This window comes from Pygocentrus nattereri, chromosome 28 (genome assembly GCF_015220715.1).
Source record: "Pygocentrus nattereri isolate fPygNat1 chromosome 28, fPygNat1.pri, whole genome shotgun sequence".
NCBI lineage: Eukaryota > Metazoa > Chordata > Actinopteri > Characiformes > Serrasalmidae > Pygocentrus > Pygocentrus nattereri.
Window position 1 is genome coordinate 17,613,675 of NC_051238.1, and position 19,016 is coordinate 17,632,690.

General features: G+C 38.6%; 2 protein-coding genes across 4 annotated transcripts in view; both read right to left on the reverse strand.

Annotated features, from left to right (window-relative positions):
• eps15 (epidermal growth factor receptor pathway substrate 15) overlaps positions 1 to 10,375 on the reverse strand; it is a 45,661-nt gene extending 35,286 nt beyond the window's left edge. For 2 of the 3 annotated variants that reach the window (XM_017693550.2, XM_017693548.2), the window contains exons 1-10: positions 10,282 to 10,375; positions 5,280 to 5,321; positions 4,360 to 4,449; positions 3,634 to 3,681; positions 3,174 to 3,269; positions 2,934 to 2,996; positions 2,594 to 2,719; positions 2,274 to 2,333; positions 1,360 to 1,563; positions 961 to 1,106 (exon numbers count right to left, since the gene is read on the reverse strand). In XM_017693550.2, the coding sequence (XP_017549039.2) occupies positions 961 to 1,106; positions 1,360 to 1,563; positions 2,274 to 2,333; positions 2,594 to 2,719; positions 2,934 to 2,996; positions 3,174 to 3,269; positions 3,634 to 3,681; positions 4,360 to 4,449; positions 5,280 to 5,321; positions 10,282 to 10,308 (902 nt within the window). In that variant the 5' untranslated portion in view covers positions 10,309 to 10,375. The remainder of the gene's footprint in view (positions 1 to 960; positions 1,107 to 1,359; positions 1,564 to 2,273; positions 2,334 to 2,593; positions 2,720 to 2,933; positions 2,997 to 3,173; positions 3,270 to 3,633; positions 3,682 to 4,359; positions 4,450 to 5,279; positions 5,322 to 10,281) is intronic. The other variant, XM_017693549.2, reaches the window with a different exon arrangement.
• Positions 10,376 to 12,214: 1,839 nt separating this feature from the next.
• Positions 12,215 to 18,536, reverse strand: calr (calreticulin). The gene is made up of 9 exons (XM_017693426.2): positions 18,278 to 18,536; positions 17,598 to 17,699; positions 16,619 to 16,822; positions 16,439 to 16,533; positions 16,112 to 16,321; positions 15,670 to 15,783; positions 15,216 to 15,359; positions 15,008 to 15,100; positions 12,215 to 13,506 (listed from the first exon to the last, which is right to left on the reverse strand). Exons 1-9 carry the CDS (start codon positions 18,369 to 18,371, stop codon positions 13,309 to 13,311), a joined length of 1,254 nt encoding a protein of 417 aa, XP_017548915.2. The 5' UTR covers positions 18,372 to 18,536; the 3' UTR covers positions 12,215 to 13,308.
• Between the last annotated feature and the right edge of the window lie 480 nt (positions 18,537 to 19,016).

Consider the following 19,016-nt stretch of genomic DNA (forward strand, 5'->3'; position numbering starts at 1 on the left):
TAACTTACACATCTGTGAAGGCACCATTAATGCTGACAGGTACATACAGGTTTTGGAGCAACATATGCTGCCATCCAAGCAGCGTCTTTTTCAGGGACATCCCTGTTTATTTCAGTAAGACAATGCCAAGCCACATTCTGCATGTGTTACAACAGCGTGGCTTTGTAGTAAAAGCGTGCGGGCACTATACTGGCCTGCCTGCAGTCCAGACCTGTCTCCCATTGAAAATGTGTGGTGTATTATGAAGCGCAAAATACGACAATGGAGACCCCGAACTGTTGAGCGACTGAAGTTGTACATCAAGCAAGAATGGAAAAGTATTCCACCTATAAAGCTTCAACAATTAGTGTCCTCAGTTCCCAAATGCTTTTTGAGTGTTGTTAAGAGGAAAGGTGATGTAACACAGTGGTAAACATGCCCCTGTCCCAACTTCTTTGGAATGTGTTGCAGGCATCAAATTCAAAATGAGTGAATATTTGCAAAAAACAATGAAGTTTATCCATTTTAACATTAAATACCTTGTCTTTGCAGTGTATTCAATTGAATATAGGTTGAAAAGGATCTGCAAATCATCGTATTCTGTTTTTATTTATGTTTTACACAGCGTCACAACTTCTTTGGAATTGGGGTTGTACATACATATCTTATTAAAACCATAAAGTCATCTACCTGCAACCGTAGACTTTCCATTGAATAAGTGTTCAAGGAAACATTCAGTCTACAATCTGGGTTTATTCTATGTTGACTGAAGTGACAGCATGTGTGTTTGTATGAGCTGCGCTTACATGCTCTGGGATTATGTTAAGCACATTTCTTTGCAAAGGGAATGCCATAAATCTTTTTTTTGGAGGAAAATTACTCATTTATATTAACTGACTAATCTATGAAATAGTTAATAAATTAATTGATAGTAAAATAGTCGTTAATGACAGCCCTGGCTGCCTGTGCAGGTCACCTCACCATATGCGTGCGAGTGTGGCGGAGGGCAATCCCGTCTTTAGGAAGATGTCCCTCACCTCTGGACCAGACACTAAGCCATCCATGTCACTGTCTGTCTTAATAAACAGCTCATCATACTTAGCTTTATCAGCAGAAGACACAACCCACTACAAAACACACACAAAAACACACACCAAGTGAGGTTCAGTTTATGCAATTCAATATCCCAACGCTTCACAACAGATTTAGCCTTGTCCAGTCTAATTCAATTTCTTTTAATTAATGCACATCTTAACAAATATTGAAAATACAAATTTTATACAATTAACTACAGAATAAGAGATCTTTACTTTCCTAGGCTGAATAAGCTGTGCTGAAACCCTATCTGTGTTTAAAACTGTAATCCATCTAACTGCTGACCTGTGGCTGTGTGGGTGTAGCTGGTAATGGTTTGGACCCAGAGTGGGCAGAACCTCTTTCTTTGAGTGACGGAGGTGGCGAAGGGAGGAGGGGCATCACAGGAGTCGGGGTGACTTTTTTCCTTTTTGATGGTGGAACCAGAGAGGGAGGCAGAGCCACTGGCACAGGCTCATTTTCAAGAGCCCTATACACCAAATACATTGCCTAAGATAGATAGATAGATAGATAGATAGATAGATAGATAGATAGATAGATAGATAGATAGATAGATAGATAGATAGATAGATAGATAGATAGATAGATAGATAGATAGATAGATAGATAGATAGATAGATAGATAGATTCTTCACTTGACAACACATTTTTAACGTTTGTAGTGGCATTTTCAGACACGGGAGAACTGTGGATAATTCTACATGGAGCGAGCTAACAAAACATCAGTGAAGCGGAAAGCTCCACCAAACCAGACATAACATAGTAGTATGGAACTAAGAGGGCTACAATCACAGAAAAGTTGGAACAGACACAGGTGATCTAACTGAAATGACTACCATGTTTAGGTTCAGGGTTACACACTGTAGGGCAGGCATGTCAAACTGGGAACCTTCCAGGCCAAAACGCTGCAGAGATTAGTATTTACTCTCACCTAATGTTCTGAATTCAGTTCATGAAGGCCTTGCTATTTAGCTGATGTGCTGGCTCAGGTGTGTTTAATGAGGCAGTGTGTTGAACTCTGCAGTGTTTTGGGCCAAGAAGACAGAAGCCTTATGTGTTTTTGCATCATCTGAACCCTAACATGGTTAAAACATAACAGGACTTATTTCTGAATACAGATATAAGTAGGCTATATGGTTGTTGGTGACACTGTTTTGGACTTGTGTGGGTGGGTGTCTATCTGTCAGCACAGAACTCACCACTGCAAACTCATCTTTGTCCAGCATTCCATCTCTGTCTATGTCACTAAGCTCCCACACCTGCAATATATATTTAATTCAGATTGGTCAACATTGCCACCTGGAGGCTGAAGTCACACATGTGCTCCAAACACAGGGCTTAGTAGGCCTTTTTGCCAGATTTAGGCCAATCGTACCCAATACAAATCTTGACATACTATACACACACTGGAAAGTTGCTCTCAGATGCAGTGTGGGACAAAAAAAGAAGATTATAAATAACATGGAGTAACAGCCTCATAGTATTAAAATAAGCATGCTTGCTGCCCCTTTTGCCTTACCCTGCCCAGGACATCGACGGGGAGCTTAGAGTTGAGCAGCACCGGTTTGACCTTGTCGCCTGTAAGCATGCCACCCACTGGCGACAGACTGTCGAAGATGGCATCAAATTTCAGCTTCTCCTCTGGCTATACCATAAACACAGACACACACAGACACACACAGACACACACAGACACACACAGACACAATGAGCATAATCACATGCCATGTAAGGTCAGAACAGAATAAACTATAAAAACATATTTTTCTGTTATACAGACTAAATTATTCATAATGTAATTTATTGTTTTTTAACATGTTACTGATATAAAGCCCTCCATGGTTGGGGGCATCTCCAACCTTGACCACCCATGGACTGTCAACAGGCACGGCTCCAGGAAGGAGTGGACTGCTAGTGTCCTGCTGGTCAGGAAACAAAAGGAGGGGACATTACAACACACATAACTGGATTCCTGTTTAAACAGGATCTTACTAATGCCACAAAATAGCTGACATGCCATTTTGTATTTCATTATTACTCATCAGGATTACAGGTTTGAAGCTGATTCAAATTCAAGGGAAAATAATGACTCCACTTACAAAATTTGGTGGAGGCACAGCCACATTGAGGCTTTTGAATGCAACTTCGAGGCCATTCTGAGCACAAGCCACCAGTCGCAGTGCAACAAAAAATTGCTAGAAAGGGAAAGATGAACAAAAATATCATTACCAACCTATCTCAGAAATCCAAAAGCTTCCAAAAGCTTAAAACTTCTCAACTTTTTGCACAACAAAAAAGACTGACTGGTATTTTGGTTAAAAGGGTCAATAATTACAAAAATCTGAAATTATATGAATGAAATACTCTTTTTTTTCCCCCCAAGGGTAAAAAACAAAACAAGAGAAACAAGTAAAAATTTAATATTCTTGACTTCTTAAACTACATATGTACTCTTTTATGGTGTTTTCTTGGTATGTGTATTTGCAAATCAATTCTCCTCTTGCGAGACAAATAATAAATGAAGAAATTATTTCACAATGTTTTGTAGAAAAGAGATACCTGTTTGTTCAGAAAGCCTTTGCGTTCTGAATCTGCCAAGTCCCATATCTGAAGGAGAAAACAGTTTATCACCAAAACAGCTTAAAGGGAGCAATATTCCTGAGATAATCACTGTTATCAAAAGCCTGCATGACTAAAAACAGTAGATCCCTGGGTTGAGTTTTTATAAGAACCAAAGATTTTGCTGGTTGTCAAAACAACCACATTTTTCAGAGGGAACAAGGAATTGCTGAGGTTTACAGGTTTATCATTATTTTCTATTCCATTTTCTGTAAAAGACAAAAGCAGTCAATACTATGGAAAGGACGATATGGAGTTTAGAGGTACCACGCTTTATATGCATAGGCATTTTGCCTTTTAGCACTGACCGATATGGCTCACTGTCCATTATTAACAACAATCAATCAAGAGCCTATTATTTTTGGATCCAATGAAGAGAGGCCAGAAGAAGCCTTGGCAGCACTGAAGCTTAAACACATTAAACAATCCTCAGATAAGCAGGTTAAGATTTACTTCTTATTAAGAGAATTAAACATATTCCATAGCAGCAGTAATTGCTTCTAGTCACAAATATAAATATCTCTTACAGCTACAGGTAAAAAGGATCATTATAGCAAAGCTACTACAAATGGCTCTAGAAGCCTTTTCATCAATATATTGATCTTTACTTCCCACATGCCTATGCGTGCATGTTTGAAGTGCTTATATGCACTGCTATTGCATTACCTTGCCTAGGACCAGGTCTGAAAGGCCACATCTTTTCAAGAACAAGGCCGCGTCTGCGGCTGCTACCCGCCCACTGCCAGATGGATCGACCTGCATGGAAAGAGAGGGGGAATCATCTGTCACCGTGCAACTTGCTCTTAATGCAGGGCTTCTGAGTGTGTATTTTTTTATTAAAGGTGCAAAACTATTCTAATAGAAACAGCAGTTTTTTAGAGGGTGAACATGACCAAAATTTCAGTAGTTTATAACATTATAATGTCTTATATTGTTTGAAATCCTTCATCTCCAAGCAACACACTGCACAATATACTGCAAATATTAATCATAATCATCTAAAGACTGGTACATAAAAAATATTTAGCCCAGACTTTAACACTATCACAGTAAACATTAACAACATGCAACAGCAAGGCAGTTACTCAACTGTGTAGTCATTTATTTGGCCCTAAAGCACTGAATTTGAAAAATACTGCCTCAAAGCCTTCTTAAATAGTGACCTAAATACACCAGTGTTTAGAAGCAACAATATATTCTTCCTCTGTCTTTATAAAAATGTTATTTTTAAATATGATTATTTCATATATCATTATTATTTTCCTGCAAAAGTATTTCAAAAAGGATCACAAAAAAGCTTTATGGGAAAGCTTGGTTGGAGTGAGCCATTAACAAAGGTACACAGATCAAGAAGCTTCAACCGCACAATAATCCCCACAGGCTGCTTCATTCGCTAATGTCTCATTATCACGCATTGGTTTGGGTAGCAGCATAAGCGTGGGTCATAACTTATTCAAAGTGGCATCTTCTTGCAGAGAGGACTGCTTTAAAAAAATCTCTTAGCCCAATCCAGATGCAAAGAAGCTCATACCACTGCCTACTCTTTCAAATTTTGCTCAAGCAAATACACATACGTTGTTGCTTACCTGTCGATAGTACTTGTCATAGACAGGGTTCCCACTTGAAAGCTGTACAGCAATGAAAAGAAGTCAGTTACATTAAGAAAAGTCCACAAATGTTCATGTTTTAATAAATTTAGTATCAAGTCTAATTGAGTATCATCTGAAATGGTGATACTGGTATCAATACCACTATGCTGAAGTTAAAAACAATAACAAATTGATATATTTTTAATTGGCTGACATCAGAACTTTTCAAATAATGATGTTTTCTAAGTTACAGAAGCAGAGTGTCTCAGTCTCTCTTCAGGTTTGTTTTGAATGAACAACATAGACTTCTATGTCATCCGACAAGCTGGCAAACAGAATCCGGTTATTTTTGCCAAGCTCACATCAATGACAATGTAAGAAAATTGTAAATACCAACATGGCGGCAATGTACATGCAGGATCTTATGAGGCAAATCACACACACACACACACACACACACACACACACGTACACACACACACCTTCTAAGCTACTTCTCCTTCTGGGTCGCAAGGAACCTATTCCAGCTGTCATTGAGCGAAAGGCAGGACATACCCTGGACAGGTTGCCAGTCCATTGCAGGGCAGACAGACAGACACACACATTCACACCAAGGAGCAATTTAGCATGTCCAAACGACCTGACTGCATGTCTTTGGACTGTGAGAGGATACCAGAGAACCCGGAGGAAACCCACGCAGACATGGGGAGAACATGCAAACTCCACAAAGAGGACGTGGTTGCCCGGCCGGGGATTCGAACCCAGGCCCTACTTGCTGTCAGGCGACAGCGCTACCCACCATGCCACCACGCTGCCCTGAGATAATATTTCAGTATTATCATATACGATTACACATAAAAACAGATGGTATTTACCATTTCATATCAAACTGCTCTGAACAAGTGAGTTTACATCTCAGCAAACTATGCCATAATTTAGAAAAATCTTTTCAGATGTTTAATTAGGACTGATGTAGACCACGTTCGTGAGCTTCTCTGCATGGTACAAACACCACATCAGAATGACACAAACTTTGATGGAGTTGCATGTTTTGGCCAAGACACTGATTTTCAAAGATATCACATAACTAAGAATAGACTACAGTCACAAATAGATATTAATTTATGATGCATATTTTGCCTATAGCACAGAATGCGTTTTGGTGCTTGAAAACACCTATATGAATTGCCTGGGGGTCTTTTCAGAAGCGAGTTTTGGCACCCATCCCTACCAAACAGTCTGAGACTAAATATTTTGCTGTAAAAGAAAGTCACCCAACACCTAAAGGACAACAGCAAAACCATCTGGTGGCCACATGAGAATTTATGATTGTGAATTTGGTATGCTGTTTAACAAGGCCACACACACAGTGGCATGAAAGCAGCCTTGCACTGCAGAAAGTAAAACAAATAAACTATTAAACAAAAATATTTACTGGAAAAAAAAGGAACTCTAACCCATAAAGTCCAGAGTATTATTTCTATCCATTCACAAACTGAACCACACACGCACACACCTTTCGTTCAACTTTATGGCTCATAATTGTAAGGAAGAATAATGCATTTTTGCTCAACTGACCTCAAGGCAGGCCATTAGTTAATCAAATTCCCAAGTTAGTTACTTTCTAGTGCCATTTCACAAAAATTAACAAAGAAACTGAAAATGATCAGACCTACTTAAATCCTAAGGTTTATTGGGCCATATGCATCTTTATAACTTTATAATAACATTAATAATGATCTTGCCTCAAAATATCATCTCAATATAGTGTCATTCTCCATAGAACTGAAAAACTTAAGGAAAATCTCTATTGCAATTTTTCTGACCTGAATTGCGATTGTGATTGTTTTCTAGAAATTAAGACACAGGCTCTTGCCTGCCAAGAAGACCAGTCCATCACTTTTATCAAATCTAAGGCTTGAATGCTGAATGCCAGACTTCCAGTTCATGAGCTCTGCACTACTAAGTTAAATTGCCCCACTTGCAACTGGCTAAAACAACAGTGTGTGATACAACAAAAACTACAACTTTTGCACTCTTTCAAACAGTGATTCTGATATATTTAATAAATATTCAGATAAAAAACATGAAAGCATGCAAAGAAACAACTAATTGCAAAGACAAGATTGACTCAAATCAGTGAGTCAAGCACGTCCAATTTCATTCACAGAGATCTACCTTCTCGATTTTAGCCTTTCAATTCGGTGTCCCATTTACAGTTACTGATGTATATTAAGATGTTGGCGGGTTCCAGAATTTTGCCCATTTACTTTTTATACTTGTTCATACTTTATATGAATTGAAAGAAAACATTTTCCACAACTTATTACAAAAGTTCTTTCAGTTATGGCTATCCTAATAAGTCAATGTTTTAATAACCATGTAAATACGCATGCATAGGAATCTAATGTTAAAAATGACTATTACTGAATAATTCCTTTCACAGCAGCTCTTTAGTGTTCCAACTGTTGAGCCTTGTCTTCCTTAACAAGATAAATGAACCATAATGTCTTCTGATCGAACCACCTTAGTGTGCTTCACTAGAATATGTATAATTTCCATAGGAAAGTACACTCAATAGAATGGGATGCTCTAGAGCAACCACACATGAGCCTAATGTCACCATAACCAAGGCCAAGTGTCAGCTAGAGAGTATAAAGCCCCCAACACTGGTGTGTGGAGTAGTGGTAGCAGACTGATGGAGCACCATTAAATAGCTTTGGGATGAGCTGGAGTGACATTTGTACTACAGAACTAATACTTCAACATTGGTACTTGACTTCTCTACTGCTCTTGTGGCTGAATCCAATGAACTCCTAACAGCAATGGTCCTACATCTAGTGTAAAGCCTTCCTGGAACACCAGCCACTGTTTGTGTAGCAAAGCTACTTAAAAGAAACTCCACCAAATTTTCATACTTTTTTTCAACCACAAAATTAAGTGGTTAAGATGTAGACAAAAGTCAGAGTGGTTTTATGTGAGATGTTCCATTCTAGAGAAACTTGCTGAGTCAGAACTGTTCACAGTGGTGGTGATAGGAACTAAAAGTCTGAAGATTGTAATGCCTCTAAAAGCTCCTTCACAAAAAAGGTATTACACAAATTGGTTATGAACACGAGATCTGATGTCTATTGCTGTACAATAGTTTGGTCATAAAGTATTGGCCTAGAACGTCTTGTTAATCCATGCATGTTAATCCATCCGTACCCTGGACATGCAGGGCGTTGTAAGACAAAATAGCCACGGTTTATTATAAATAAATAAATAAACAAACAAACAAAACACACACACACACACACACACACATCTACAAATACAAAAAACTAAAAAAAACTAAGTAAAAACCAAAAACTAAGAATATGTGTTTTGTTCACTAGTGGTTTTGGATAAAAATCAAAATAGCCATATTTCTGTTGTAGACATTGCGACCCTGAGTTCCTATCTCTGCCACTGTAAAGAAATCTGTGTCAGTAATTGGTCTAAAATGAACCATTTTACATCAAACCACTCTGAAAGACTATTTACTCCAAATTATGTAAAAAAAAAAATAGGTGGAAATCCCCTGCAATACACTGCTCTCAGAAGTAACGTTGGATGGGCAGGTGTGTGCAGTCTGCATTATGCTGTTTGTAGGTAATGTCTTCAACTGCCTCTCGGCAAACTCTGCCAGCTTCCTCTTCACACTGACTTCTAATATTTCAGTATTTTAAGTGAGACAAAATAAGCATGATGTATACATAACAAATGCAATGTGCGACGTTTAATGAAACAATGGTCTTTCTGAATCGCGTGATGACAAGCTCATTTTTTAAACGTTCCTAAAAAAAATAAAAATTTCACTGTAATGCAGATCTCTGGCAGTTTCACAGCACTACAGCAACTAGCTGCCAGACTAACATGCCTGTAGCTTTCAAAATGAGGAACTGTGCATTTACACATAGCCAGCTAGACAATAAACTGACGTTACTCCTACAAGTAACGAGCAGATGACATTGCAGCTTAGTGTTTATAACTCCACTTATTTAATCTAGTTTGCGTGCGTAAAATACGCCTTATATGACCGGGCTTACACGCAAAAACTGAAATAACGCTATTAGCCCAAAATTAGCCTAGGAGGGGAGCTAGTCTGCTAGCGACAAGATCATGCAAGGAGGGAGCTAGGTTAGCTCGCTAATCAGCTAACGTTAGTTTACAAACTCGAAAAAACTGCTAACCAAAGTTACAACAGATTAAAATGTTCACAATTGGACGACAGAAAACAACATGGCACGACTCGACAAAACTTCGACGCCGCTAACAAAGTATATTTATTTATCAAATGCTGACAGACGCATGAGCAAAAAAGCTAACTAGCTAACAGACAGATCCTGAACCCAATACTACAGCCCAAACGCGCTTCCTGCTGCTGTCTCCGTCCTGAAAACTAATGCGATCAAAAAATGCACAGACATCCGACCGCCGTCCAGGCAGAGCTGACAGCACTGTCAGAGCGATTAGCACGGAGACGGACAAGTTTCTAGACATTTCTGCAAACTTTGCTCACACTGCAGAACCGTTAAGTTCGATTTAAACTTTTCCCAGTTCTACTTAACGCTAACTGAAGCAGTTCTGCCTCATTTTGATCAAACAGTTTTCATGTTCTGTCACTCGGGGTTGAAAGGTCTCCGTGCGATTAAAGTTCTACTTCAAAGCGGGAATAGACCCGTATCGGGTGACCAGATAATGTGAAAACACCAGGGGAAAACTGGTAACCCACCCAGTTCTAAACTGACACAGACTAACCTACGCCCTTCTCGCAGTCCCTAGCTAAGATCAAGCAGCTAGCTCGCTAGAAACTTTTTTTCCAAGCAGTGGCTGCAAAAACAACTTCAAACAACACAGGCCACGGCCGAGCCCAACTTTAAAACTTATTAACGCGCAGCAATCTGATGATACGTTGAAGATAACCGTGAAAAAGTGTAAAAATCAGAGTTAAATGTGTGTTCAGAAGCAGTATTACCTGAGTCAGGGAAAGACTGGCAGCCATAATGTTTCTGTTCCCACTAGTCCATCACCCTGTGCTGCGATAGGCAATGGGGCAATATAGGGTTGCTGGAAAACCCGGAGCTGGATCTGCACTCTACTGGAATGACACTGTGGGCCACAGACGCTGGCCAAAACACTGGCGTGGATTCCTTGAAGAAAAGGAATCCAATTACAAACACGTTACACGCTTTAAAGAGGTAAGGAGTTCATGTTTATACGCCGTACATTTACTCGACGGCCTGTGAGGCATACTGGTATTATACCCTGTACAAAGTAGATTTGTTGTGCCTGTTATAAAGGTGCTCATGGACGCCGCAATAACTTAAAAAATGTTATTTTGCCCCATTTCCCAAATAAATATACAGTACTGATTCAAATGATCTATAGTTTATTTTGGCGTGTTAACGTGTCTCCAACTTAACAAAATACTGTGACAGCAGGACACGACCTCAAAGATGCTCCCGCGCTAATGCATCGCTGCCTCCGCCCTGCCACCATTTAGTTTAAAGGTGGACCCCAGCTCGGCCAATCTCATCAGACTTCGTAAGTTCTAGCCAATCATATCAGATCTTGTGAGTTGTAAGCCAATCATACCAGACCTGGGGGAGGGTCTATGGTTTTACTCCCTCTGCAAAAGTAACGTGAGTCGGTAAAGGATGTAGCTGAAGGGAGGACTTTGGCTAAAAACTTACTGAAATAAGTTTACTCGGTGGCTTGTGTGCTAGATAACTTTGGGTTCATCTCAGGCGAACAAACGATTAGGATAAGTTAGCGGTGTGCTAACTTGACCATCTAGCCGTTTTAGATCAATATTCTGGCTGTTGCTAATCTAAAAGTTCCACCAGGGCAAGCGCCCTACACTATACCAATAAGAGTCCTTGGGCAAGACTCCTAACACCACCTTGGCCTACCTGTGTAAAAATGATCAAAAATTGCCAAATGCCAAATGCCAAAACATACATCCACTGGTTCAAGTCTTAGGGACTTGATCAAAGTCATTCTGAATTAACAGTACTTCAGCTATGGTTTTTATTTTTCCATCATCAATGTTATTGGTATTAGAACTGAATTGAGAATGTACAATCTATATTCACATAATTCAGTCATATTCATTAATGTTAACACAAGCTTCAGTGCTGGTTTGCTAGAGTAGACCTAGGCCTAGACTAAGAAGGAATTTCTATTTCTAGGGAAATGTGGCTATGAATGTGACTTACACATTTAGATAATATGAAACATTAACAAGGACAGTCTATCACTCTAAACACTCTATCAGATTTGTTTGTCATTTTAAAAGACTTCCTCCATGAAGTGTCCTGAATTGCACATAAAGGTAAACTCCAATTTTTAAGCATTCTGCCTAATTCACACATATAAAAAAGTAATACAGAATGTTTTGATGTGAAATCTCTCATTGAAGAGAAACTTACCTACTCAAATTTCTTTACAGTGGTGGCAAGTGGAACCACTGGCCATAACGTTACAATCATTTTATTTGCTATCCAAAAATGAGCAGTGAATCTACACATCTTCTGAAGTTAATATGGTGAATCAGCAGTAAATCTGTAAAAATAATTTTTCTTTAGATGCCATTTTGTCACACAATGCCCTGCAAGACTTTAAAGATGTTTTAAGTCAAAACGTCATCTACAAACAATCATAAAACACTGGCTCAGGCAATGTATTAATAACCATTTTGTATGGTAGTTTTCCAATGAGGCAAATTTCTCTTGAATGGTGAGTGAAACCACTCTAGATGACTTTGTTTACATCTTAACCACTGGATAATATAGAAACAGAAAAAATGTGATTATCTTACAAGCATAAAATCTCTAACACTTCACTAGATTCGTCTGCTGGTGAGGAAGTGCTCAAAGATAACTCAAAAAGAGACGAGAAATGAGCAGTAAATAGTACATGTATGTTATTATACAGTAGGCCATCAAATCATACCAGACCTCTCTACAACTATGCATTTTCCCCTCAAACACAAAAAAGTACAAAACATCTTAAAAGGGTCAAATATCATTTTGTTTGGTGAAATATGAGGTGTATTAATCAAAGCTGAAATGCAAAGATGGATTCATGTGTGAGCAAGTTACTTTGGGCTACACTTCAGGTATCCTTGAGCACAGTTGTATTTAATCCCAATCAGGGCTGAACCCAAGTTAGCTTGCTGGCTCATGAAATCAGCTTCACATTATTCCTATCTGGTTTCTTGTACAGCAGTGCATTTTTACAACGGTCAAGTTGGACAACAAAACTGTGATTAATTCAGACTGGTCTGCAAACAAGTCTGCTAAGATGTGAAACATTAATGGTACAATTTTATCTTGACTTTGAGGTTAGAGTTGAAAATAAACAAAAAGAATGTACAGAGACTCTCATACACATAATATAGGCAGTTCAAGGATGTAAAGTGGGAAGCAATCTGTTGGAATCCAGGCTGCTCCATGCCAAAACAACTTAGATCAGATATGCACAGTGATGAAACTGAATGAAAACAAAATGGCAACACATTTAAAAATGTTAAAAATAAACTGAACAGTAGTCATAGAGCTTCCATATATTACAGAATTAGCTGAAATGTTTTTAGAAATGATTTTAGTGTTATCAAACTATTATGGTGTTTTGTGTAACATACTGAGCTACCATTTTTTAAACCACTCAAATATCCTAGTTATATTGCATAATGTCCCCAAACCACAACAGTCTTCTGTTTTTTTTTTTTTGCAAACACAAACATACAATTTCACCAACTTATTTGCATTTCATGAAGCAAGACTTCCTCTCAGACTGGTTCCTCTTAACACTACCTTCCTGAAAATACAGGGGGATCTGGGACATGCTTGGTGTTATGGTGATGAAGCTTGATGAACAGTTGTTAACATTTCAAATGTCTGATCTAAGAGACAAAAGGAATGTCCAGCATAGTCCAATTCTCTGCCATATTCCCCCTGGTAACAGAAGACAAGGCAGTTCTTCATGAGTTCCTCCAAGTCTACAACTCATCCTTGAGTTTAGAGTCTGTTTCTTCCTCATCTTCCTCCTCTTCCTCTTCTTCCTCCTCCTCCTCCTCCTTGTCCTCTTCTTCTTCCTCAGCCTCCTCCTTTGCCTCTTCTCTTCTTTTCTTTTCCTCTTCTTCACGTTTCTTTCTCTCCTCCTCCTCTTGACTGTCCTTCATCTTTTTTTCAGCATCCTGTTATGGTAGAACATGGTAACAACCAATCAGTGACCAGTCAAATTACTGCCCACCAATTCCATTAGTTTAGGCATTGGTTATTTAATGTACATGAGATAAGTACAGACTTCAGCTAACACTGTTTTTGATAAAACATCATTGTTATTGATAAAGGGGGATTTCACAGATTTTTCAAAATGTTTGTCTAATTAAAATGTAAGATAAAAAACATAGATGCAAGTCAAGCCATTCAGAGTGATTTAATGTGAAATCATTCAAGAGAAACTTGGCAATTCAGAACTGTTCACAGTGGTGGCGACAGGAAGCATACATCCAAAAGAGTTCAACAACGAGTTTAATTATTCTAAAAGCTTCCTCAAATGGTTCTGCTATGTTGACTGAAACACTTATTTTTTCAGTAAGTTTTGGGTTCAAATATTTCTAAAAGCTATTTGTGCATACAGGTAAGCATGATGACACTTCAAGGCAAAATAGTACCCAAAGAAAACGTCCCCCCAGCCCCCCCCACATTTATTACCATTTCGTCAGCGTTACATATACAAACTCAAGACTCATGGAGGGTCACTGGTTTTGGATAGCAAATAAAATTACTATATTTATGTTGTAGACATTGCAACCCCTGGTTCTTATCAACACCATTGCAAATAAGTTGGTACCTCTACAGTGCAATTTCAGGTCAAATCAAGCTAAAAGACTTAATTTACATCCCAGTGATTAAAGTAATAAATTCTGACAGTTCAGTGAAATTCCCCTTTGATATAGTTTTCAGGTCAGCAGATTTCCATCCCTGTAAAATCCACATTCGTCACAACAAGAAGTCTTGAAACTAGACTTGTCACTAGACTTACAGAAATAAATTATTTTGTTATTTTGCTAACGAATCATGTTTTCATATACAGAATTTTTTTTGTTTTATATTTTAAAAATAATTATCTATATTCTACTCTTTCATTTTACCAGTTTCACCTGTAGTTCTTTTATAAAACCACACAGCAGTATTTAATGCATATCTTTTCTCTCAAGCCTGGAACATTCTAGTGATGGCCAAAGATGTCAAATATTTACGCAGGCAGCTTCATCACTCACTGTAAGATCCACAAAGTTTTGTCTCAAATAGTATGCAAGTTATAGTACTGACCATACCATAAATGGAGGTCATGTGAAGACTAGTAAAAAGTGATTGGTTAACTTTTACTGTTTGCATACAATATTAATACTCAATACAGGCTTACATTTCAAGTTACAAGAAAATATGCAGACATGTCAATACATCTTTTTATATTTTATACAGCAACACTACAGTCTGACATAAGAACAACCTCACAGTTTGATATTTGTTTTCTTAGCAACTATCTGGTATATTTTTATTAATGTGTGTAGACTTTAGATGGAAAGTGTCTAAATGTAATAAGCATGTTCTTTTTGATCAGTTTTAATGGACAAATACTTTTTATCCACTGACCTAAATTTAAAGAACCATCTAGAGCTGAGAACTCACCTTTGTTGCTCCCCAAGTCTCATTGCCAACCTCTTCAGCCAGTTTTGGGTCGTTTGTGATTAAGAAGTTGTCAAAAATGGTGCCAGACTTGACCTAATCCAAAAAAACATAGTGAAGTAAAATAAGTTAGCAAATATAAAAAGATTTATTCAATGGCATAAACAAATGTTCTTCTCAGTGGTGTGTGTGTATATTAGTTATACCATACCTGCCACAAGTCCAATCCGATCACACCAATGCTGTTGTATTTGTAGATCTCAGGATCGGCAGTGTACTCAGGATTATCAATTTCAGGATGCACCCATTTTCCCTTGTAAACAGGATTATCAATCTGTTTTGGCTTCCATTCACCCTACAAAAAGGTAAAAGCAATTTACTATGTTTTCTCAAACCATTTCAACTGTGCCTGTGCTACAGTTCTGAAGAAAAGAGAAAACCTTTCCTCTAACCAAAACTTAGGATTTCTTTAGGTCTACAATGGAATATATTTAGGAAAATATTTCTTTAGGCCTAGAATATAGAACTGCCTCATGAGCTATAGCCCGTCCACATACTTCTGATTTATATTATATACACCTTACAAAAGAATGTATGGCCAATCTCTGCTCAGTGCCATGTAAAAAGTTAACAGTGGTGTCTGTCTAATTAGGTGCTTTGAGTACCTTGTATTCAGGGTTAGTAACCATAGGAGGCTCCCATTCTCCATCCATCTCATCGTCCCAGTCATCAGGCTTCTTGGCATCAGGGTCAGGGATATTCTCAGGCTTCTCCCAATCCTACAAAACACATGGAAAAACATAAGTTTAGAGAAACTCACAGGTTTTTTTCAGGATTGCTGTTTGAGAAGTGTTAAGCATTGTCTAACATAACAAAGATCACTTAAGCTATACAAAATGAACATGATGCATGGAGGTGAAATGTGAACAACATAAACATGATTTCTCAGTCAAGTGGCAAATGAAAAATCCCCTAAACCTCTGATATCAGTTCTGATGCCTTTTTTTGCTACTGCTTATCAGATGCTTTTATGTAAATGTATTACCAGATCTGTCTAAACACCATTATCTAAGTTCAGGTTCAGTTCAGTCTTGCTCAGCAACCCACCTCGGGTTTCTTGTCATCGGGATCGTCGATCTTCTCCCTCTCGTCCCAGTCCTCAGGCTTCCTGGCATCAGGATCTTTGATCTTCTTTGGTGGCAGGAAGTCCCAGTCGTCCTCCAAAGATCCAGACTCCACTTTCTTGTTGTCAATCTTCACTTCATATGTGTTGTCTGGTTTAACAATCAGTGTGTACAAGTGGGAGTGTTCATCATCCTAAACAAAGACACATTGTAAAGATTACTGAATGATAAAGATGCAATGATGAAGATGAGGAGCTGGAATGAGAAGAATATGTATTTGGGGAATACAACACTTTGGGACTGACTTTACCTTGCACCTGATATCTTTGTTGATCAAATGATTCTTGCCCTTGTAATGGAAGATGACATGAACCTTCTTGGTGCCAGGTCCACAGATATCAGGACCTGAAAAAGTTATAGAATATGTCCCTTAATGGTCTTCAACTGTGGACTGAACACAAAACACAGAACATGCTTATAAATTTCTCACCAAACATAATGTTGTACGTGGAATCTCCATGCATGTCTTCTTGTTTGAGGTCTGATGGGAACAGCTTAATGTAGCCTCCTCCACAGTCTATACTCTGCTCATGTTTGACTGTAAACTGCACAACTAATGGCTGGTGCTTGTTGCTGAATTCCTTGAAGCGGGATGAGAGGGCATAGAAGTGAGCATCCTGGCTGGTCTGGAGGCCTGTGCAGGAACACAATTCAATTAACAGTGATCAACAATAATATCAAACATTAGAAATTACACCATATCACAAATAAAGTAATATATGTTATAACATTAGAAATAGCTTATTTTGCAGCATGACAGAGTCTATGGAAGATTTTCAGATTTTACTACTGATTTAGTCAATTTCAATAACTTAAAGGACAAGATAATGCCATGAACAGGATGGATTATGTAATTCATATGCCAAAAAAAAACCTTAGAATGAGTGCTGGGCAATATACTGTTTTTCATTTTTATATTACAGCAATATATCTGACAGATAACAAGCATCATAACCATAATTTTATTGCCAAAAAATAGCAGAGATCCTGTTGACAAACGGTTGGTTTTCTTTTTCTTTTTTAATTATATTCACTACACTTTGCACAAGGTATCTAGGACCTGACCGTCAATTATAATGTACATAATTTGCTGGGTGCTTCTGATTATGATGAACAGTTCCAACATACAAACTAAATAAACAGTAGGCTAACATTTCCAATACTGTGTGTCATTTTCAGTGAAAAAAATGGAACAGACTAATCAAACCAAGCTATGTCAGCTTTGTAAGACATTATTTTTTTAACCATAGAGTAGCAGTAATCAGTAAGCATAAAATAAAATTTACTGTAATAACGCAAACTTAAGCATTATTACTGATGACCTTAAAACCATATAGAGTTTTATAAGAATCGCCGGTCACAAACATCAGAATCTCAGTATTCAACATCAAGAGAAGCACAGATCTCACCCTTGTCCTTCTCCGCATCACCATAAAATGTCCCAGCAGACAGCACGAACTTCCCATAGTCGGATTTGTGCGTTGATTCCACCCATCGGCTCTTCCAGGCATCTGCACCGAGACAGAAACATCATCCCCGAATAGGTTTACTTCAGAACACCCATCTGCTCGGCACAGTAGCATTAGCTAAACGGCCCCATACTAAACGCGCAGTTATAAACGAATCTGAACTCAGCTTCTGGTTCAAATTTCCCCGTTTCACCTTAAATGGTGCAGCGGTTAAGGTGGAACGGGAATATTCGAACAAGATGCTGGCGAGTAGGTAGCCAACTTAAGCCTCGCCAGTTCACTGCTGTTTAAAACACCTGCATCCACATTTCATGACCTGGCATGCATTCACACAAAAACGGCAGCTCATACATAAAAGACAGCGTGATCTGTTAAAGCGAGACAGAACAGCGAGCTACATTAGCAGCTCCAGCTGATGCTCTGCTGGCCACTGACTGGCTAGGTTAGGTTAACTGAGAGAAATGGCGCTAGCTTAGGGAATGGAGTTGAGCAAAATCACCCCCAAAGCTCGGTGCCTAACTTCATAACAATTCCCTACCATAAAAACATCCACTTAATGAATTATTTGGCCTATTCACAAATATTGCACTGTATCGTGAGTACGAAAATGAGCACATTACCTCCATCTTCAAACTGCTCTCGGAAATACACAGACGATTCTGCCGTTATTAAGGCGATGGACATGGATATAACAAGCAAAAACATCACTGTCATTTTTAAAAATGTATGCTCTTATTTAAGTGCCGGCAAAGATACTAAAGCACGGGTCTATTAGTTTATAAATAGCAACGTTATAACGCCACCTAATACATGCATTAATGCCGGTGATCTCTCGCTAGCGTGCTTTCTAAAATCAATCGGCACTTCTATCATTTGCAAAGCTTCTCCTCTCGCCTCAGAACAGATGGCCAGTGCTCATTGGTCAAGACGCTCAGAACGCGGCTCTCATTGGACGAGTCGACGTGACGGACCCTGGCCAATCAGAATATTCTGTGTAAAGAAACGGGCGATTCGCCTTGGCCAATGCAGTGACCATGCGGTTAACTAGCAGAAGATGGCCTGGGGATGCCGACATGGAGAAGAGGGATCTCGGTAGTAATGTATAGTTATCCTGTCAGAAGGTACCGATGTTCTTACAGCAGCTACCGAGTGTATTGTTTATACAGTCTTCCCTCTAACCATTTCAGAGCATGACATTTAGCTGTGCTGTGATGAAAGGACAAAAAGGCATATCCCTAAATAGACAGTTATTTTGTGTCTCTGGAACTTTAATTGGATTTGAAAAGACCACTATTTTGACCAAGCCCATGTCCAGAGTATCCAAATGGTAAACAGACATTACAAACAAATAAACAAACA

Excerpts from the sequence above, each read along its gene's own strand:
- calr (XM_017693426.2), bottom strand. The coding sequence starts at position 18,371 with ATGACAGTGATGTTTTTGCTTGTTATATCCATGTCCATCGCCTTAATA. Across the intron at positions 16,823-17,597 it reads TGATGCGGAGAAGGACAAGG|GCCTCCAGACCAGCCAGGAT; the intron begins GTGAGATCTGTG and ends GTTCCTGCACAG. Across the intron at positions 16,322-16,438 it reads ACAAAGATATCAGGTGCAAG|GATGATGAACACTCCCACTT; the intron begins GTAAAGTCAGTC and ends GTCTTTGTTTAG.